This window comes from Nanorana parkeri, unplaced genomic scaffold, assembly GCF_000935625.1.
Source record: "Nanorana parkeri isolate BGI_ZX_2015 unplaced genomic scaffold, ASM93562v1 scaffold672, whole genome shotgun sequence".
In the NCBI taxonomy this organism is placed as follows: Eukaryota; Metazoa; Chordata; class Amphibia; order Anura; family Dicroglossidae; genus Nanorana; species Nanorana parkeri.
In genome coordinates this window covers 453,185-476,050 of record NW_017306940.1, presented here as the reverse complement: position 1 = coordinate 476,050, position 22,866 = coordinate 453,185, and the positions used below count along the sequence as shown (strand labels likewise).

At 44.2% G+C, this 22,866-nt stretch overlaps 1 protein-coding gene across 2 annotated transcripts in view; it reads left to right on the top strand.

Moving 5' to 3' along the window:
- The first annotated feature begins 8,558 nt into the window (after positions 1 to 8,558).
- LOC108792712 (very long-chain acyl-CoA synthetase-like) overlaps positions 8,559 to 22,866 on the top strand; it is a 32,660-nt gene continuing 18,352 nt past the window's right edge. The window contains exons 1-3 of one of the 2 annotated variants that reach the window (XM_018563545.1): positions 8,559 to 9,084; positions 18,107 to 18,316; positions 21,564 to 21,722. In XM_018563545.1, the coding sequence (XP_018419047.1) occupies positions 8,577 to 9,084; positions 18,107 to 18,316; positions 21,564 to 21,722 (877 nt within the window). In that variant the 5' untranslated portion in view covers positions 8,559 to 8,576. The remainder of the gene's footprint in view (positions 9,085 to 18,106; positions 18,317 to 21,563; positions 21,723 to 22,866) is intronic. The other variant, XM_018563546.1, reaches the window with a different exon arrangement.

The following is a 22,866-nucleotide window of genomic DNA, read 5'->3' as shown; positions in this document are numbered from 1 at the left end:
TAAAACCAAGTGATATTACAGTTTACCAGTTCTTAGATATTGTGGATGCATTCGTTTTTTGTTTTTTTCCCCCTAGATGCTTTCCTTTATTTTCACCGGGTGATCCTGCAAGTAACACGTCTTGTTCAATACTCTAAAAACTGCACTGCATCTGCAGAGGAGCAACTTTGTCATCCTAATGCTGGGCACACACCTTACAACCATCGCAAGACAAAAGTCTTGCGATGGTTGTAAGGTACTTAAAAAAAACGTACGATCTGCCCATCTTGGAGAGGCAGATCGTACTTGCGATGATCGCAAGCCGCGCCCCCCTGAGGGGCGGGCTTCCGATGACCGCAATGCCGAATGGGCAGTGTGCGCTTGCGCACACCGGCCCGTCCGGCTTTTATCGTACAAAAATGCAACACACCCGCCGAACATCGTACGATGCTCGGCGAGTTTTCAAGCATGTCCGTAAGTTAAAAGTCGTGCGACCTTACAGTAGTAGAGGTCGCACGGCTTCCACACACCTTACGATAATCGTACGATCGCGGGATTTCCCGCGATTATCGTACGATTATCGTAAGGTGTGTGGGCACACTAAGACAGGAAGTGTATTAGGGCTACAGAACATCTCGCTGAACTCAGGCAGGGCTGCTAACAGTGTCTGAGACTTCATGGCAGCATTGTCAGCTCACCACAGGAAGTTAGGTTAGGAAAAGACTTTAATGGCAGGCATTTTTTACACGAATTGAAAGGGATTAAGAAGGAACCCAACACATTCACCCCTTCTATATGTGGATTCACAGCAGATGTGTTAAATTGGTAGCACTTAAGGAGACTTGTAACTTTTTGTAATGAAAAATAGTTCCAAGTCATTAAAAAAAACTAAAAGTAGATATTATATCAATAAGCAGAACAACAGTTTCAATTGTGAATAGCCCGTACAGCAGCCCTTTGATTCGATTGAACCGAAGGGCAGAGGCGGCCGAAGAGAGCCAAAGGATCAGCTGAAGCTACGGCTAGATCCTTCGGCTCTATAGTAAAAAACCCCTTAGGGTTTTTATTTTTGGACTATAGTCAGTCTAGGTGTTGATTATTCTGCAGTTTTTCCCTAAACCTGGTAGATTGATTGTTTCCCCATGTTGCTGGGATGGGCTCCAGCATACAGGGTGGGAGGATCAATTACCAGATTATGAATATGCATCTGACTCCGACCAATCCCTGAGCAGGTTCACTCAGAGGTATGGCTGGAGGGAAGGTGATAAATATTTGGGAACACCTTTCCAGAACTCTCTTTTCCCTGGGGCTTCTCCCTGGGAGGAGGCCTGTGTGTTAGTAAGATGTCTGGCCTGGGCCTCAGCATGTGGCAGGTGCTGGGGGCTCAGAGGCCCAAGGTGTAACTGGAAAGAAACCTGAAGGAAGCTGGGCTGGAGGAAGGAGCTGCTTACTGAGGACTATCGCAGAGGTGCTGGTAAAGGCTGCCGTCTGGACCCCGTAAGAAATTTCCTCGCCTTTGACTCAGGCACTATACAGAGGAGAAGAAGCCATTTGGGGCACTACAAGTACTGTGACTCCTCTCACAGAGTCATAGATTTATCCCAGTTGCCCTCGGTTTCAAGAATCTATTTTTGGCCACTCTCATAGGACCTGTTGCTACCAGTGAAGACACTGGCCTCCATTTTTGTTCTTTGGGTATCTTGCAACCGTACCCCTCCCTCCTAAGTTTACTACTGAGCAATAAATACTAAAAATACCCTACAACTCAAGCCTGTTTTATCCTAGAAGTGTCTGTGTTGCTGGAGCTGAGGAAAAAGGGCCGGTAACTGCTAAACAGGTAGGAGAACCCTAAATGATTCCAACGGCTCTTTCAGGGTTCAGTGCTACACTTATTTGTTTTATCTCTCCACTGTTTCAAAGCTGCAGCCTCAGAAAGCCCCTGTTGCATTTAATACTTCTGAGAGTGTTGGATGCCTGTGCCTTCCTGCCACATGCTGGTTCTGTCCTGTGATGCTACGCCATTCCTGAACCACAGCACATTCATAAATCAGTTTAAACAACATCTAAATGACTATAGTTCCCTTTAAGGAGAAAATTACTATGTTTGATGGGTTTCTGATTCTTTAGGCTGTCAAAAAACATTCCTGAAGCATGAGAAGGACCAGTTACTACGCAGGCCCTTTTAATATAGCAGTACGTGCAAAACCCTTAGCCAATCAGAGATTATTTTTCTGTAAACTGAAGTCTGGTTACTATTGGTTGCTGCACACTGCCTCAGGTAAGACTCCTTTAAATACTAGAATGTAAACATTCCACATGTATTCACCTGTAGCACAGGAAATGACAATATCTGGCCTGGGCATTGTTGAAGAATGTCAATAATATAAAACCATAAAGAAGAAAGGCAAGTTGCACATTGTGGTATTGATTCAGATCCACATTCAACCATCAACAGGATAGCAAGCACCATCCACGGGATAAGGGACCTCTTATTCAACACTCTACAGAGATGGCAAGGAGCCATCAATGAGAAATCATCAGCCCCATTATAATTAGTAGACCTCACACACATCACAGAGATGTAGGAGATATTTTATTAAGATTGGTTAAATATACAGTGGGGGGAATTTATCATAGCAATTGCGAGTGTTTGAACGTGCACGGAATATATTTGATGCACTTTGCGCCAGATTTATGATGCTAGTGTAATGTTGTTCATAAATGAGGTTTAATAGACTCCAAGAAAGAAGACTTGTAACTCCAGGCAAAAAGCTTAACTGTCGCTTCCTTAAGAAGTAGGCATGGGGACTTCTTAAGTTGTGATTGTTTTGTTAGGTGATGCTCCAGTTTCAGACAGCCGCAGGGCAAGGGCAGATGAAAACAGGTGCAAAAAACGTGCGGTTGGAAAAGTATTGCAAGCTCAGGTCAAAACAGGGGCGCATGATTTTTTAACTATTTTATTTTTATTTCTTTTTTTTTTACACTACTGTTGGGGGCTCTAGGGAAATATTAGGGGTCTAAATAGATCGCCGATAGTTCCCTTTTAAAATAGGAAAAGAGATTAAGGACACAGAGTCCTCAATCTCTTTTACTGCAGCCCCTGTTATAAATGAACAGGAATCCTCTATACCAGGGATGGCCAAACTGCGGCCCTCCAGCTGTGGTGGAAGTAAGAATGCCATGAGGCTTTGCAAGATTCTCACAGCCACAGACATGACTCCCGGAGAGAGATGCTTCATCGGATCTGTAGTTTCACCACAGCTGGAGGGCCAGAGTTTGGCCATCCCTGCTCTATATTGAGTGTTCCTGTTCATTCATAACTTGTGGATATAGTGTACTTATTATGTCCACAATCATGAATGAATAGGAAGTGGTGGAAGGTCCTTCCCATTCATTCATAACAGGGACATAGTAAGCACACTATGACCAGTTATTTACAAACACTCAACGGTCACTGATCATGAGTGTCTGTATACCGCTTCCAGGAGGGGGGCGGGTGGCGGGGAGGAGAGCTCCGCCTCCTGTGACAGATCACAGCGCTCTCCTCCACTCACCGCTCTCAATCCTGACATAGGAGGTGGAGCCGGGATTGTTGCAAGAGAGCTCCGCCTCCTGTGACAGATCACAGTTGTCCCCTCTGCGCTCCGCTCTCTATCCTGACACAGAAGGCCGAGCCGGGAGGTGTGGGATTAGAGCTCAACCTCCTGCAATGATGACAGCTGTCACCGCCCTGCATTGCTCAGCATCCTGAAACCTTTTCTCCTCCCGCTGGGCACTGGTGCTGCATCGGAAGGCACACAGACCGGCCAGTGGGGAGTAGTGAAGCTATAGTGCACTGAATTTTCGGCCGCATTTTCGGCCATCATGGCACTTTCGGCATTTGCTAAAAGTGCCATTTTCGGCCTAAATGTTTTGGTGGCCGAAATTTAGGTGCATCCTTAGTAAAACTGTTATAATTTATTGTGGGGTTAATCACTCTTTTCTGGACTGAAATTGCTGGGATTTCTGTGATTTTGGCCATTTTCATAAGTAAGTTAACCAGAAAAGCCCTACACTAATCTCAATAATTGACTGGATCACAATAGAAAATATATATATATTGACAGTAAGATTACTATAATTTACTGTGGGGTCAATCATTCTTTGCTGGAGTGCTAATGTTGCCATTTTTGTGATTTAGACAGCCATCTTCTGAACCAAAAAATCCTAAACTAATCTCAATACTTGACTGAATCATAATTTTTTTTTTAAAATCTTCGTCATTGTTAGTGACTAAATAACATTTGTTTTAAAAAATCCTATTTCTGAGATACAGTAAGAATGGCATAATTCATCTGGGAGTCAGTCAGATACATTCATCTGAGATACAGTAAGAATGGCATAATTCATCTGGGAGTCAGTCAGATACATTCATCTGAGATACAGTAAGAATGGCATAATTCATCTGGGAGTCAGTCAGATGCATTCATCTGAGATACAGTAAGAATGGCATAATTCATCTGGGAGTCAGTCACTTACTTCTGGACTGGTAATTCTTGTATTTGGATGAATGAGAAAAGCCTAAACTAATCTAAATAATTGACTGCATAAATATAAGAAATACTGTATATTCTGTGGCACTGTAAAAATTGTATAATTTGTTTGTGGCCTAATCACTAACTTCTGGACCATTTGTTCAGAAATGAGCATTGTGATATGTGTACATATTAAAGACCCCCTAATGGTTTAGCCAGATCAAGCAAAGTGATATTACCACATAAACTTTGCAAAAGAGACAGGGAGATTAGCTAAATATTAGTTTATGTTGACAACCTTGTTAAATGTGCTCAATTTCCATCACTCTCACTAAAGAGACATGGCTAAAGTCTACATACCTAATGTCAACATCTTGAGGTCTGCTTAATACAATGATTTCAGCTCTGTAGCATAGGGTCATCCTCATCATACTTAGTGACCCAAAATTCTTGACCATTTACAGTGTATAAGCCGAGGCAGGCACTTTTCAGCAAAAAAAATGGGCTGAAAAACTCGGCTTATACTCGAGTATATACGGTATGTAATTGTCCTGCCATCTGTTTCTTCACTGCCCTGTACATCTTGCATCTTGTTGCACCAAAATGTAGAAATTAGACGGATGATTATATTTTGTGTTACAAATACAATGCAAATAACTATTCTTTTGCGTTAATTTGTGGCATCAAAATAAAGGCATTGTTGTTGGATGAAGATTGTAGGTGTTTGGTGTTGAAAAATGTGACAAGTTAGTAAGGGAGGGCTGCCAGACCTGAAATTCCCTTGTGGGCCTCAGAGTCCGAGTCCATCCCTGTGTTGCGCTCACCCCCGAAAGGAGCCGCTGAATGTACCAGGTATTTCTATCCCCCTACACCAATGTACCGCACAAATGTGGATCCACAGCACACCAACACACCTTTGAATAGTTTTATAACAGATTTAATGACCAGACAAGATATGAACGTAAAATGAGGCAATTATAAACCCAACAATCACATAAAAGATATTCAGCAACAGGCTAAGGCACTCTGACACTCAGTAACCACAGCAATCTAATGCATGCACTGGTGAGGCCAAACTGTCTCAAATGTTTCCCTTGAGCTGGGTATATGTTACTCTAAGGCAGTGGTTCTCAACCCTGGGGGTCGGGACCCCTTCGGGGGTCGAATGGCGATTTGCCAGGGGTCGCCTGGGGGCTTCTGGCCACCCAGTAGAGAAGCGCTTTCTCTGCTCTTTTTTTTTCTGACATCGGTCCCGCCGTCAGTCAAAAAAACTTTCTCATCGAGCAGACTAAACCTTTCCAGGAGAAATTTTTTTGGTTTTTTTTCCCCTATAGGGTTAAAAGTAAACCTGCCGCTCAGTGTGCACAGTGAGAGGGGATAGCAGTCTTCCCCTCTTACCTGTCACAGAAGTTCCAGCACAATGCTGTGCTAGAACTCCTGTATTGTAGGTGACAGTGTCAATAAAGAGAACCTCTCACCTCCAATTGCTATTACACAGGGGCTTGTTACCTCTGTGTGATTGCAATGAAGTTAAGTGGAAAAAAAATAGATACAATTATTAAAGAAATAAAAGAATTAAAAAATAAAAAAGTGATTAAAAAGAAATAAGAAGCAAATTATTAAAAAATAAGAAAATTATAAAAAATAAAACAATAAAAAGGTGAGAGTCCTCCTCAGCCCTCTCCTAGCGCAGCAGTGTCAGTTCATCCCGGTCCCGGCCCTAGAAAGGTTGAGAACCACTGCCCTAAGGTCTCCCATTAACAGTGTCCGACCCTCTCTAGACTACTGGCCAGTAGTAGTGTCCTAGGCTAGCCAACGTTGGGGCCCTTACGGTAGTGCAGGTATGAAAAGTAAAGTGTCACAGTGATGTCCGCACAGCAGCCACGTCACTGGGTCCTATTCAGGCGCTCCAACTCAGGCCTTCAGGTACAGCAAATGGATACAGCTTCTCCTTACACCGCTGCACAGAGCCTGTGTTTTCCTGTATTTCAGCGGTAAACACATAGCTTTGCTACTTACAGTCTTAACCCACACAGGGTTACACAGATCTGTCCTCCTCGGTCGGCTCTCCAGACTGAGCCCGCTCAGCAGCCACAGCCCATAGTCCCCCTCCTTTCTCACGCACAGCCTCCTGGGAGTTGCAGTTTCAGAGATCATTCTTGCAATGTCCCAGTCTCTGCTCTGCACTGCAATCCCCATAAGTTTCCGCCTCCAGGACACACAGAGGCAATTAACTGTTTGCAGGCAGGAACATGAATCACTGCAATAGCAGATTATTATGACCACCTGACGTTTGAAGGCAAATTAGCTATAATTTCTAGAGCTAGAGGGCCAGACCATTATAAATAGGGAAGCAGGTTGTTTACCACGACAGTAGAAGTGATTTTTTTCTGAAGATATGGAGCAAGTAATGTTCAAGAGCAGCTGTTGTTAAAGTGTTTAAAGACTCGACTGTCAGCCGAAAATCTGGGTCTGAACGTGCCAATTGTGGCCGTCAGCGACTAGTCAATGTTAGGGCAGAACGGAGAGTGGCAAGACTGGTACAAGACAACAGAAGGGCAACAGTGCATCAAATTACTGCAGATCTTAATCAGGGATCCTCTCAAATGATCTCTGAACGAACTGTTCGCCGTACACTGCATTGTATGGGATATGGAAGCCGAAGGCCTGTTCGAACACCTTTGCTGTCTGCAGTTAACAAGATAAAACGTCTCCAATTCGCACAGGAACACAAGGATTGGACAGTTGAGCATTGGAAAAAAGTCATGTGGTCCGATGAATCACGTTGCTGCAGATGGCAGAGTGAGAATTTGGCGGGAACAGCATGAAAGCATGCACCCCACATGCATGAGTACAACCTTTCAAGCTGGTGGGGGCAGTGTTATGGTTTGGGGCATGTTTTCCTGGCATGATTTGGGCCAAAGTATCGTTGCTGATCAAGTTCAACCTATCATGCTGATGGCGTATCACAATGGAGATGGCTTCTTCCAACAAGACAATGCGCCATGCCACGCTGCTCGTATTGTGCAGGAGTGGTTTCAAGAACATGAGGGAGACTTTACCTTGCTTAGGTGGCCCCCACAATCACCAGATCTCAATCCAATTAAGCATTCGTGGGACAAAGTTGAAAGAGCCACCAGGCAGCTGGTTCCACAACCATCAAATTTCACAGAACTGGACACTGCTATTCATCAGGCATGGTGTCAGATTCCTCGCATCACCTTTCAACATCTCGTGGAGTCAATGCCAAGAAGTATCGCCGCAGTATTGAAGGCAAAAGGGGGCCCAACAAAGTACTGATGGGGTGGTCATATTAATCTGGCCACTCAGTGTATATACATATCTATATAGGGGCTACACCTGCCTCTCAGCAACTGTCTTCACCACTATAAACAGAACACCATGGGTGGCAGTGCATATTAACAAATCACCAAACCAAAAATCCTAGTCATCATTGAGACATAAGGAGGTGTGCAGACAGCTGACAGCCACTCCAAGTGAGTAGAGCGCAGATGTGAAGGCCATGGTTCTTCACATGTGTGTATTGGATGCCTTAGTACTGCTTGTAACAGATTCTAGCTGTCATTTTTCTGAAGTCTGTTCATAAATTATCCTGATATTGTAACTGATGTGTTGTTTTTTGTTTTTAAACTTTTTGCACAATATTTAATGTGTTGTGCACTATGAAAATATTGGCTGCAGAGTTGTATAGATCAGACCTTTTTCAAGTATATTATTTGTATTATTGTTTGCTGTTCTAGTGTCAATATCTTAACATTTTAGAAACCATGGAATTCTGAGACCTGAGGCACAAATTTATCAAAGCTGATACATTTTTAGCCTGTTTTGCAGGAGGGCGCTCTTCACTAAGCTTTTCCCAGTTTTATAATAATACATTTACCAAGACTGTATACACAAATTCACAACATTACTTAGGGGATGACAGTTACCAAGGCAGTTAAAAGGTGAAAGGTATGAAACTCGATCTTTTCACAGTTCAAAGTACAAGATTGTCCTTGGGCAGCATGATTCTGAAATATACACACCTTGGTGTACTTCATTGTTTGTGATCTACTGTTCAACATGCAGGTACAGTCCACGCTACTGTTCAGAAGGATGTCTGTGCCAAAGTCGGTGTTACTGGCCATCCCTGTTCTATGGATGCTGAAACGAATATTCCTGCCTTACCTGTGGCAAGACTTGAAGTTTTTCTACAGAGCTGCCAGCTATATGAAGAAGATAGCACAAGCACTCAAACAATGCCCCTCATTTGGCATGCTGGATATTTTTCTGAAACAAGTTGCCACTAGACCTAATCAGGCATTCATTTTATACCAAGATCAATCGTATACCTACAAGGACATAGACCTTAAAAGCAATCAGACTGCATGGGCTCTGAGGGAGCATGCAAAGCTGAAAAAGGGAGACTGTGTTGCTGTCTTCTTGGGTAATGAGCCTGCTTATATCTGGATTTGGCTAGGACTGATCAAAATAGGTTGTCCCATGGCATGTCTAAACTACAACATAAGGTCTAAGTCCTTCCTTCATTGCTTCAAGTGCAGTGAAGCGAAAGTGATCATCGCTGCTCCAGGTAAGCAATTCAAGTGATTATTTAAGCTTGAAAAAAGCTTTGAAGATGTCATACAGCAAGCAGTGAATAGGACATGTGTGTTAGGATTGCAAAAAACCTGGGACACCCTTGGGTACACCAAGGGCAAGAATGATGCACAGCTGTGCTGATAGTTAGAGGCATATTTAAAGAGACTGAGCATACTAACTGTACTGCACACATGTCAGAGTTCTTTTACCCACAAAATGTGCTTTATTTACTGAGCCATAAGTGACAGTTTCACAGACACATATAAACCTCAGCGCAATAAATGATAAAAAAAAATTAACTCCTCCATTACATATGCTTTTTGCACAAAGACAATATAGACAGAGAGCTAACACTTTGTGTGAGCCTACCTTAAAGAAGCACTTAAAACAGTTGGAGACTACTTAGCAACTGGCAACTGGGGAGACAATGAACACTTTGGTCAGCAGTATGTAATTGCAGTATAGCATATAGAGTGCAGGGGTCAGGAATGTATTATGTTCAGAGTGCAGTGGTCAGAAGTATTGCTGGGAAAAAACGGCTCAAATTCTGGCTGTTCAGACACAGAGTGAAAATCATGTGATTACCTTATCTACAATAGCAGTGGGGATGGAGCACTAAGACTACAGAATTCTGACTTCTGCAATGTGTATGCTGTGTTGTACGTTGCATACTTCTGTTCACTACCCCTGTATACTGCCCTATACATTATATAATCTTCAGCATCTTTAAACAAGGCTTGAAATTACATACTTCCCAACACTATAATCAGGGCCGGATTTACTCTCTCTGCTGCACCAAGGCCAGGTTCCTCAATTCGCCCCCCCCCCCCCCAATGGAGAATGGCAGACCTGCAGGCTGCATACAAGTGATCTCGGCGACATCGCTGTACATTTAGCCCTGCCTGTCCAAAGCAGGGCTAAATGTAGAAAACAAACTAGCCGCCAGGTGACCGGAGCTGCCTGCCCCGGGCATTGGGAGATAGGAATTCCACACTTCTGCTGCCCCTCTACTCCCTGTTGCCCCAAGGCCGGGTCTTGGTTGGCCTTGTGGGAAATCCGGCCCTGACTGTAATCTGTCAGCTGTGCTGTACAGTACATACTCCTTAACTCTGAATGCTGTGTTGTGCTTTGCAAACTCCTCACTGCTGCACGCACACAATACAGAGTGGTTAGGATGATGTAATGTATAGCACCCCCATACAGAATGCAGTGGTCAGGAGTATGTAAAATACAACCCAGCATGCAGAGCGCAGTGATAATAAGTATGTAATGTGCAGCTTAGCATGCAGAGTATAGGGCATACAAACCATTGTACAGAGTGCAGCATTCAGGAGTATAGTTCAGCAGCCATTATTATGTAACATACAACAGTAAGAGGATGTAGCAAACAGCACAGCATACAGAATATGACAGTCCGGAGTATGTAATGTACAAGGTACATTATAAAATCCTGACTGCTGCACTCTGTATGACGTGCCATACATTACCTCCTACAAATAACCACCCTACAAAAGTAACCGCCCACTGCTCATCTTTGCACCCCTCTTTCACTGTTTACCTCTGCACCCTCATCCAAAGCTCACATCTGCACCCTCCAATCTACACCCCATCTCTGTGCTGGCTGCCCACAGTTCACCTCTGTGCCCCCATCCATAGTTCACCTTGGCACTCCTCTTCATAGCATATCTCCGACCATCCTTCAACATATCACATTTGGCTCCCTGTGTCCACCGGTGTCCATAGTACAGCTTCTGCTTGGATTGCCGCACGAGTCACTGCGCAAACATATGTATGAGTAAAGCATTATGATGCCAAAATCACGCACACATGTGTGCATGTACATGGATGGAGACACACGTGTATCCACAAGAACGCCGTGCACTTCTATCAAGTCAGGGCCAGTCACCTAGGAAGCCAGTTCCGTTTCTGTTACCATTGAGCCCAGACAGCATGAGCTGCTCTACTTGGACATCATAAACTCACCCTTGTTTCCTGTCATTCTGGAAATGCCATGTCTACAAGCCAATAATCATCAAATAAACTGCACTGCAGGAGAAGTAACATTTTAATCAGCATAACTGTTTGTGGCCTGCTGTTGGGCAAAATTTGTTCCTCTGTCAGCCAGATATTCCAACCTATGCCAGAAGGTTCCACAGGCCTACCACAACTTCCTAGACATGTGTGACAAGCAAAGAGCTGATACTCTTCCACCACACCGAACGTATGATTGCCCAATTGAACTAATAACAGGGGCTGAAATTCTGTTTTTTTTTTGGAACCCAAACTTAAGGCTCTTAAAGAGTACATTGATAAAAATCTAAGTAAGGGTTTCATCCACCCATCAAATTTCCAGCTGGGGCTGGAATATTTTTTGTGAAAAAAAGACAGTACATTTCGTCCATACGTGGATTATAGAGAGCTCAACCAGATAACCGTAAAAAAAACTTTATCCACTTCCACAGATTATAGACCTGTTTCAAAGGCTCCGCTCAGAAACCATTTTTACCAAGTTGGGTCTACGAGGGGTAAACAATCTTGTTCATATTTAGGAGGGAGATGAATGGAAGACATCTTTTCGTACACTCTTTAGACACTTGCAGTATCTTGTCGTGCCATTTGGTCTCTGTATTGCTCCAGCCACATTTCAGCACCTTACGAATTACATTTTTGTGACTTTGTAGACCTATTTGTGATCTTGATGATATCATCATTTTTTCTGCCTTCTTGGATCACCACTGAGGGCACATAAAGCAAGCCCAGACTCAGGTTGCATGGACTTTTTGCAAAAGCTGAATGCTTGTCACCCGAGGTAAGAACAGAAAATTGTGCACCCAAACAGGCGTGTTATGTCACCCTATGCCACGCACGCACGGCGCCATTTGACGCCATGCGCCCCGCCGCCAGGATGGCAGCACCAAATAGCATAAAAATTTGTTTCGTTTGACGAAACTAATGACTTTTTTTAAAGTTTCTGTTCATTTAGTCTTTGCACATGTCTAATTGTGTGTGTGTGTGTGTGGTGGGGGCGGGTTCTGGGGGCTTCGAGGAAATGTCAGGGGTCTAAACAGACCTCTGACATTTACCTTGTGAAATAGAAAAAGAGATTGAAGACACAGAGTCCTCTGCCCATGCAGCGGGGAATGCGAGAAGCTGTGTTGGACGTCTGGCGCCCCTGTTGCCAATGGCGCCCTGTGCTCGCCATGGCAACAGAGGAGAGGGGGCGCAACCAGGCTGGCCCTGGCTACGCCCCCTCTCAGCTGCGCCTGGGGTGAGTGCCTCACTCGCTCCGTGGTAGCTACAGCCCTGGCCCTGCCATATATTCTTGAGGCAGATGCTTCTGAGATCGCCGCAGGGGCAGTTTTGTCACAATGCCAAATATATAATTCTCTCCTATACCCCGTAGCATTCTTTTCCAAAAAACTGAACAGCACAAAGAATAACTACAATGTCGGGGACCATGAACATTTAGCAATCAAGCAGACGCTGGAGAGTGGCGGTGTCTGCTGGAAGGGGCAGTTCACCTAATATTGATCTTCACAGATCATAAAAATTTAGAGTATTTGAGATCAGCAAGGCAACTGGGACCTTTGCAGGCAAGATGAGTACTCTTCATTTCCGAAATTTAACTTCCACATCACCTATCATTCAGGCTCAAAAAATAGGATGTCTGATGCTTTGTCATGCATGTTTTCTAAAGCCAATTCCCATTTACAACCCAACACCATCCTGCAGGCTGAAAATTTGGAAAGTTGCTCTGGCAACCTCATCTTATTTTGCAAATTCGACAGGCATCATCTGGGGATGTGCTTCCTCAAGGTTGGAGCTTGTGAAAGAGAGATGGACTGTTTTTTCCTAAGAAGAAAATATTTGTACCCCAGGCTCTCCGGATTGCCATTCTGGGAATCTGCAGTGATGCGTCAATGGCTGGACAATTTGGGAGTCGTAAAACTTTAGACTTGATGCTATGACTCTTTTGGTGGCTCCATTTTAATTTGGACTGCAATAACTATGTAAATGCATGCAAGACGTGTATCCGGAGCAAGGGTGAGAAAGCCAGGGCCTGGGGTCTACTGAAATCTCTTCCGGTTCCACAAAGACAATGGGGCATGATCTCAATGGATTTTATTGTCGAGCTTCCCCCTCAGAAGAATTTCCTGCAATTTTTGTTGCTGTAGATTGTCTATCTAAGATGAGGCATTTTGTTGCCGTGACGAAAATTCCTACTGCAGGTGAACTGGCTTGTACATTTATTAAATAAGTGGTGAGACTTTGTGGTATTCTCAGCAATAGTGTTTCTGATAGAGGGGGACAGTTTACTTCGAGATTTTGGAAGGCATTATGTGAAGCATTGGATATTAAGCTGCGTTTCTCATCTGCCTATTACCCGCAGACAAATGGGCAAACAAAGAACCAGACAAATGTTGGAACAATACATTCACTGCCTCTCCTCATTCCCTTAAGATATTTGGGTATCCTTGCTTCCTTTAGTTGAATTTGCCTACAATAACTCTCTTCATTCAGCTATCAACCAATCCCCATTCTTTAAATCAGTCAACTGTGCTGGCGGTCCAAAGGTATTTAAACTTGTTTAAATTTAATAATCATCTACTGCAAGAAGCAATGGCCAGAGGCATAATAAAGGCATTCAACAAGAAACGAAAAGGGGATTTCAATCTTAAACCAGGGGACCAGGTATGGGTTTCCACAGGTAATTTAAAATTACCCTTCCCGTTTGAGGGGAGAATCAAATCAGCTGCTTACAAGCTGAAACTGCCTAGCTCGTATAAGATTCACCCTGTATTCCACGTGACATTACTAACTGGAAGGGGTATGGTACTTGTGAGAAATCCAGGCTGTGTATTGCCAACGCTGGGGAATGCTGTTTATTGTGGGTGTGGGGGATTGCACTGTGTGTATGTCTCTTTGTTTATCCTCCCATCCCCCATCCACACCTATCTGTTAAACTAATCAGCCCATTGTTAGACTCTGTGCCATGATGTTTGGCCGGTTAACTCGAAGTGTGTATTGGGACAAATCAGACTCCTACAAAAGTGGTTGATACCGGTTTGTTCTAGACCGGGAGGGGGTGGGTTTCTTTCTATAAAACTCAAATGCTTTGTGTTAATAAAGGCTTGTGTCATTCTGCTTACCTCAAAATGAGTGCTGCCTGATTCTTGGGGTAATGGTAACAGCGTTTGGAATACGTTCCATTTGGGAAGCCATATCACTGACGGAGGTGCTCAGTCTGAGTGCCAGGGAGTCCGTCACAATTGGTGGCAAGCGGTGGGATGCTTCCCTGCACTTGGAACATCCAGACCACCACCGGGACATCGGAGGAGGAGGATCGATATAGCAGACTGAAGTGAAGTACACTGAAGGACTTACTTGAGTCCCGAGGAATCAGTGGAAGCTGCAAGACTAAGGCGTCTCTCATCTCAGAACTCCTAGAGGGAGATCGTACCAGAGAGAGGATGAGCGATCCGGTCGAGGGGGGCGCTCAGCTCACGGAGCTCCAGCGGGATATCCAGTGGAAGCTATCTCTGTATAGCACTCCACCTGACTCAGATACCATCACCAAGCTCAACTCGGAGGCTACTGACCTAAGACAGGCGTAGGCTCAATGAGCGGGAGACCGACAGACAGTGCCCGATGGAGGGAGCCGGAGGAAAATACCGTTTGACTCATTCCGACGCTTCCAGGACGGCCAGGAAGACATTGATGCATACCTGGAGCTGTTTGAGATGCAGTGTGACATGCAGGGAGTAGAAGAGGCTGACTGGATGAAGATCCTGATCAGTAAACTGTCCGGTCGGGCTTTGAGTGCCCTCGAATCTACTCCTGCGGAAGACAGAAGGAACTACGAGTGGGTGAAGGAGAGGATCCTAGCCCGCTTTAATATCACCCCGGAAGCTCATCGATTAAAGTTTCGAGGGCTGCGGAAGGAAGCCGAGCAGCCGTATACAGAGCTACACACCAGATGGCCCGAGCCGTGGATGCCTGGTTCGCGGGATGCCAAATCACCACCATGGCGGAAGCTGCCCAGCTCATCTTGATGGAGCAGCTATACGACCAGTTGCCGGTCAAAATTAGGGATTGGGTGAAGGACCGAAGACCGCTTAACATCAATGAAGCTGCAGTCCTGGCAGATCAGTATATTGATACCAGGAGGCCCCCTCGACCTGAAGCTCGACCAGTCAGCAGACCATTTCAGGCGGGGATACCTCGTCCCCCAGTAACAACAAACCGCCCACCGCCCTCCTACCCTCCTCCTCGGGCAGCGCCTGCACCCCTTCTCCGATCGGATGGGAGAAGGTGCTATACATGCAATCAGGTGGGACACATGCGGAGCATCTGCCCCCGAAATCGCCCGCGGTCTCCGCAGTGGAACCGAGCTACAGCGGGACCCCAGAGAGCAGCAGCCCATTTTGTAAAGGAGTCCCCGGTAATGATCTTAGGAAGAGGGGACAAGGAGGAGTTTGAGGTGCTCCACGAAGTGAACCCTGTGCAGGCAGCCGCTCTAGATAACCGCCAACACCATAGGCAGCCGGTGAAAGTGAATGGACGCCCCACTCAAGGGCTCCGGGACAGTGGAGCCACCATCACACTAGTACAGCCGCGGATGGTGAGATCTGACGACCATACAGGACGGGCCATTACAGTACGAGTGGCAGGGGGAAAAATCGTCCGAATTCCGACTGCCCGAGTATACCTGGACTGGGGAGCCGATAACCGCAAACTGGAGGTTGGGGTGATGAGGAATCTTCCTGCAGACGTCCTGCTCGGAAACGATCTGGGGATTTTGGCTTCATCTTTCGTAGCGGAGTCCTCATCCGAGGCATACCGGTGACCACACGGCAGCAGTCCAGACAGACGAGCTCTACATTCGATAATGGGACCCAGATGGCTCTACTTTCAGGTTGGGAGCAGTGCTGAGCCAGGTGGGTGCCTACCTCAGCTGCAAGTTACTACCCCGGGAGGTGGGGTACGCGGATATTGAAAAGGAGTGCCTAGCGCTGGTATGGGCTCTGAAGAAACTACAGCCGTATTTGTATGGACGATCTTTCACGGTGTCACCGACTATAACCCACTGATTTGGCTCAACAGAGTCTCTGGAGACAACGGACATTTGTTGCGCTGGAGTCTTGCCCTGCAGCCTTATAACTTTACAGTGCAATATCGGCCGGGAAAGCAGAATGGAAACGCGGATGGGCTTTCCCAGCAAACTGAGATCTAGGACTGTGCTCCCGGACATCCCCTGGCTGACCAGTGTGGGTCTAGCCGGGTCTGCCGGATTATGGAACAGTGGGGGAGTATTGTGACAAATCCAGGCTGTGTATTGCCAACGCTGGGGAATGCTGTTTATTGTGGGTGTGGGGGATTGCACTGTGTGTATGTCTCTTTGTTTATCCTCCCATCCCCCATCCACACCTATCTGTTAAACTAATCAGCCCATTGTTAGACTCTGTGCCATGGTGTTTGTCCGGTTAACTCGAAGTGTGTATTGGGACAAATCAGACTCCTACAAAAGTGGTTGATACCGGTTCGTTCTAGACCAGGAGGGGGTGGGTTTCTTTCTAAAAAACTCAAATGCTTTGTGTTAATAAAGGCTTGTGTCATTCTGCTTACCTCAAAATGAGTGCTGTCTGATTCTTGGGGTAATGGTAACAGCATTTGGAATACGTTCCATTTGGGAAGCCATATCACTGACGGAGGTGCTCAGTCGGGGTGCCAGGGAGTCCGTCACAGTACTCACCTCGCCTCTGTACCTCTCCCCAATCCACAGATTTCCCTTCACTGTATCTCCTCCCTCCATCCACAGCTCTCACCTCTGTACATCCCCATCTTTATTCCATTCCATCCACAGTTCTCTTCTCCCTCTATATTCTCACCTCTCACCTGTGCACCCGACCCCATGTCTCACCTGTTAGCACAGCTCTGTGGGTGGGTTTTTTTTCAATGCAGTACAGCTCCGCAAGTCAGAATATGTGGAAGCTACACTGTCTTTTCAAGACCCCTGTGTAGTGTGGTCCTAACTCTAACCTCTGAGAGCCTCCATTTTGGAGCATATATAGCAAAGAATGAATTGGGTGCAGGTTCGCCAGTAGGCAGCCCAATGATGGTCGCTAAAGTGACCATCAGCTTATAGTAGAACTGTAAATGCCAGGTCCGTACGACGTACTGAGCTGGCCAGCTGGAAGCACTTTTGTAGCTCCGTACGACGTACGTCCTTGGCAGCGAAAGGGTTAAAGGTACAGGGACACACAATGAACCCCAAGTTTGCCATTCGTTTCGCTTGTTGTATTTGGTGCAGGGACACACTGGGGGCTTCAACTGCCATTGTGATGTGTGGGGTTCCTTGTGGGTCCTTGTACCTTTAAGAAGGTTGGGCTGCCTCCTGGTGAACCTGCACCCAATTCATCCTTTGTTATATATGCTCCAAAATGGAGGCTCTCAGAGGTTAGAGTTAGGACCACACTACACAGGGGTCGTGACAAGACACTGTAGCTTCCACATATTCTGCAGAAGACATGCAACTAAGACCTCTGTTTTTAACTGTAATAGTTAGACAGTGTTTTTTTGCAGGCTGGCTGGTGAATGTGCTGGTAAACGTTTTGTTGTTGCACTGTTTAAAGCCCTTCCATGTGCACCTTGCTGTAAAGCTGGTTATGAATTGATGAGTGTGTTTGCTATTCTTTTTTCTTACTCCCATGCAATAAGGAACAGCTACTAATCCAGAGAGTATTTCATTCTAACGTACAACCCCTAGAATAAAACCCTAAACTCAGAACAAAGTATGCAGATTAGTAGTTCTGACTTCACTCTGATTTTCCTAATCTGCCTGCTTGTTTTAGGTTAGCGACTCAAAGAGGAGCCAGAGACATTCAGAAGAAGGTCCGCAATGGGGGACCCCATGATCTCTTAGAAAAGGTGTCCTTGAAAAGCAATGAAAAATGTATGTGTAATGTTTAATCTTTCGAATTAAGCCATGACAGCCACTGTTTTGCTTTGTCTAGAACTGAGGAATGCTGTGGAAGAAGTTCTGCCAGCCCTGAGAGAACAAGGGGTCCTGGTCTATTATCTGAGCAGAGACTCACCCACTGCAGGAGTGTACAGTCTGCTGGACAAAATAGAAGCTGCCTCTCAGGAGCCCATCCCCAGCTCCTTCAGGCCAGGTCTTAATGTGAAAACCCCAATTGTTTACATCTACACATCTGGAACTACAGGTATATTTCACTATTTATTTCTCTGTATGACATCTGCAGGATACTAGTAGGGTTGCCACCTTATCTTCCAGTTAAACCTGAACACTAGTGACGCACAGAATATTTTTGGGAGAATGAGTCGCAGCTTATTCATACATAAATAGTGCTACCCATTCATATGTAAATATCCCAGTCAAGACTATTTTCAGTAGGGGGCCAGTAGCCCCTATCGTAATTTTGGTTGCTCCTGTCTGCCTGACATCTTGTGTCCGGGTTTCAGCTGCCATAAAACCCGGACACAGCATTCAAAACCCGGACTGTCCGGGTGAATCCTGGACAGGTGGCAACCCTAGATACTACACAGTTGAAGAGCTGTGTCCACTGGTGACTGATGTAGCCATTTTCCCAGTGGAAAACCATAAAGCTGAACTTCAGGCAGATTTAAAAAAACATTAGTGCAGGTCTGTATTCTTTAATACATCAATAAATGTACTGTTGATATGCTTTTTAATCTCATAATACAGGGGTCAAAATGTCAAGTCCTATTGAGATCCTAATAGCTTGGACTTGATGGACTAATGTCTTTATTCAACCTCAAATACTATATAATCTTGTTAATTATGTTCAGAAATCAGTGACAGAATAATAGCTGTTAGAGGTCAGTCTTACTTATTTTAATGTTTAACCTTCAGCAACTGCATGTGAATTGCACCTTTGGACTCTTGTATTTACTATCTGGACAACCTGTACTTGTTTTTAGTTAATATAATGCTACTCTGCAAAGTTAAAAAACATTCAAATTACACAAATGGTTTAAAGAACTGTGACAACAGTGACGTTTAAAAAGGCTTGACAGTATTAAATCCTTCCTTGGTCCTAAAGCTGGACTCCAGGCAGGTATAAACGCCCCATGTATATGGTTTCAATAAAAAAGATAATTACAAGTATTTTTAGATCAAACACTAACATTTTGAACTATGGGGAAAAACACTGACCCCATAGTTCTCCTTTAATAGCAGTTCCCTGTAATTCCCTGCACATCAGCACACATATTGAAAGATGACAGGGTGGCATTGTATGCCAGTCAAGACCTACTACATAGTTCTAGCCATAGAAGAGCTATTTGAGAGGAATGACATTCTAGTAATCTCATCAGTGACCCGCTACTTCTTTATTGCCCAATCACAGGCTGGGAAATCCTAGACCTGGTTGTATTACTAATCTGCAGTGTAATATCCAAGTCTCAAGGAGTGTAGGACCTGGCTGATGAGTATGCCTGATCACATGACAGGAGAAACAGAATTAAAATATTTTTAGCTGGTAAATAAGTAAATATTAATTTCTACTGTGTATTTAGACATTTGCTTAAAAATGTTATACAGCACCAGTTATAATAGTGTTAACATATATTAATATTAACTACCTATAATAATATCCTTAAACAGCAGGGTTACTTATTCCTTGCTTCTTTTGGTGATTGGAGAACATTAAACTTGCTTCAGATATTATAGATTCTCACCTTCACTTTGAATTACACTATTGCTCTGTCTGTCCTAACTTTTGTCTTGTTTCCAACGCTGCATTGACTGTGCTGATCACTTTAGATTTCCATCTGTGTGTGGCACAACTCCAAGGACCTTTTACCTTCATCCTTGCTCCTGTTCTCTTCCACTAGCGGAGGCCAGTAGGTAAAACCTGACATATACAGTGTCAAGGGAGAATCCATGTTGCACTGTGCAATAAAATTGAAAATGTTCAGTTATTCATTAATTCCCTACGCCAATAGTGAAATATATTTAAGATCTATTTGTACTGCAACAACATTTAAACATTTATACTACTGTTGCAAGTATTTTTGGGATAACATCAGTGTCTAAATAATAACAAACATGTAGTTCCCAATATGTACAACATCTTTATAATCATCAGATGATAATGTCCTAAGATTGTCATTCACAAATCTGGCTCTCTGCATTGACAAGGCCAAAAAAAACATTCTCTTGATGTTATTGATAAAGGTAAAATATCAACACAGACAAACCCTAAACAGAAATGTCAATGCACCACTGTGATTATATCCTGTGATTCATATCTCTATTTAAGTATGATGTGTTATGTATATTTACATTGTGCGGAGGACGGAGCCGCTGTCACTAACTAATGCAGAGCAGTGAGGAGAGAGAGAAACGCTCGGCTAGGATCTGACAGCCGGCGTCTCTCAGACTGGCTGCAAGCGGCTAAAAGTCAGGCTATTCAGCCTCAAAGGTTAATTGGTCAGTGGTATCACACCGGAGGCTCATAGCGCTATACCACTGACCAATTGATCACTCCAATGTTTGTAAATAACTGGGGACACATTAATATGTGTCCCCAGTTATGAATGAACAGGAAGTGCTTTGCAACACTTCGTGTTCATTCATGAGTTTCTGAATGGGTAGTAGCACTCAGTACAGAGGCTTCTATCCATTCATAACTAAATGATAGTAAATGTTTTACTATCAACAGTTTCTGAATTAATAGGAAGCCTCTGTACTTAGTGCTTTCCATTCATTTAGAACAGAGGCTGCAGAAAAAGAAACTCTGTGTCCTCAATTTCTTTTTCTATTTTAAAAGGGAAATATCAGGGGGCTGTTTAGAACCCTAATATTTCCCTGAAGTCCCAACAGTAAAAAAAAAAACAAAATGAAAAAAATAAAAATAATAAACACATCCTGGAGGCGGGCGCATGACGTCACATGATGCCAAGCGTGTGCGGCGTTGGGTGACGTCACACGCCTGTTGGGGGCACATTTTTTTTGCCTCAGGTGCAAAAGGAGCTAGTTAAGTCTTCTCCAGCACATCACAAAGATTCTCAATGGGGTTAAGGTCCGGACTCTGCGGTGAACAATCCATGTGTGATAATGTCTGATGCTCCCTGAACCACTCTTTCACAATTTGAAAATGATGAATCCTGGCATTGCCATCTTAGAATATGCCAAATGTGCCATCAGGGAAGAAAAAGTCCATTAATGGAAAAATATGGTAATTCAGTATTTTTTCAGGTAGGCAGCAGAAATTTTTTGGAGACATAATGTTGCTGAACCTAGACCTGACCAACTGAAGCAACCCCAGATCATAACACTTACACGATGGAAGGCAGTGTATAATACTACTGGTGGCATTTTTGCAACTATAGTAGTAAATGAGTGATGATCAACTAGAAGTTTTCAAAATGAATAATAATTGACCATAATTAATCTATAAAATGCTAAACATCTCTTCCTAAAAGGTCTCCCCAAGGCTGCGGTTATAAATCAAGGGCGTTTGCTGATCAGTTCATCTATAAGTACAATGTCTGGAATTACAAGCAAGGATATACTGTACATTCCATTGCCTCTCTACCATAGTGCTGGCCTTTTGATCGGGGTCCGTGGATGCATTCAGCAAGGTATGGTGTTCCATTCCAGATATTTTCACAACTGATAGTAGCTTGACGAATTAGTCCTGTCCCTTCTAAGGACTAATAGAGAGGCAACGGAGATAAATGGGAAGGCAAACTCATGCCTTTTGAAGGAAAATTGGGATTTGCATACAATGTTAGTTATCTATACCTCTCTGCCGTTGTTTTGTTCCTCATATGCTCAATTTGAATTGTTGTGGCTTGTGATAGGGTTTTTAATGTAAATATTGTTATCAACAAATGTTACTTTTCAATAAAAAACGCTTTTCTGTGTATAGTTTGTAAATATAAATACATGAGGACGGTTATATTTGCTAATGGCATATGCAGCCTCTGCTTGAGTTATCATAGTAGTATACAGTGAGAGTCCTTTACTGCTTCCTTCTCACAATGCAAGTCTATGGGCTTTATTTATAAAAGTTTTACCCACAATATAGCTGGGCAGATGCCATTTGCACGGCACTAGGGCCCCTAGACAGAAATTATGAATATAGGAATTTCCTATAATTGCCAACAACATCTAGGGGAGCTAGTGCTGGGTTTCATTTTTATAAATGAAGCCTTATGGGTTTGTTCTGCCAACAACTACTTTGTATTTACAAATCTGTATACAAATTCAGGAATTATATATAAAACAGCAAATCTGTAAAAATGTGAAATTGATGTAAAAAATGTCTTTGAGGTAATTGGTATAATAACGGAAATGGGCACTGGGTGAAAATATACTATATTTTTTTTTAACATGATGGCTAACAAATTTGCTTTTAGCAAGATACCAACTGTGGAATTTGCTTTCAACTAGCACTACTACTTTAAATTTTTTTTTCTGTGGACATTTTTTATCCTTCATTTGTAATGGCAGTATCATTCATTATTATTACCGGCCAGGGCCGCCATCAAGTAAGGGGCCCGGGCAGCCTGAAGGGCCCGGGTACCTTACATGGGTATCGGCCGACGGCCGTACAGGTTACAGGCAGGAGGTGGCCGGGCCCCCGCAGCACCGGAGGAAGCCGGGGCCCGCACACTCCAGATCCTGTGCTCCGTGCGGGCCTCCGGTGTCCCCGTCTCCACTTCACATCAGATTTTTAAAGATGACTTCCCGCGGGTTCACGTAAATGTACGTCCTCCGCTG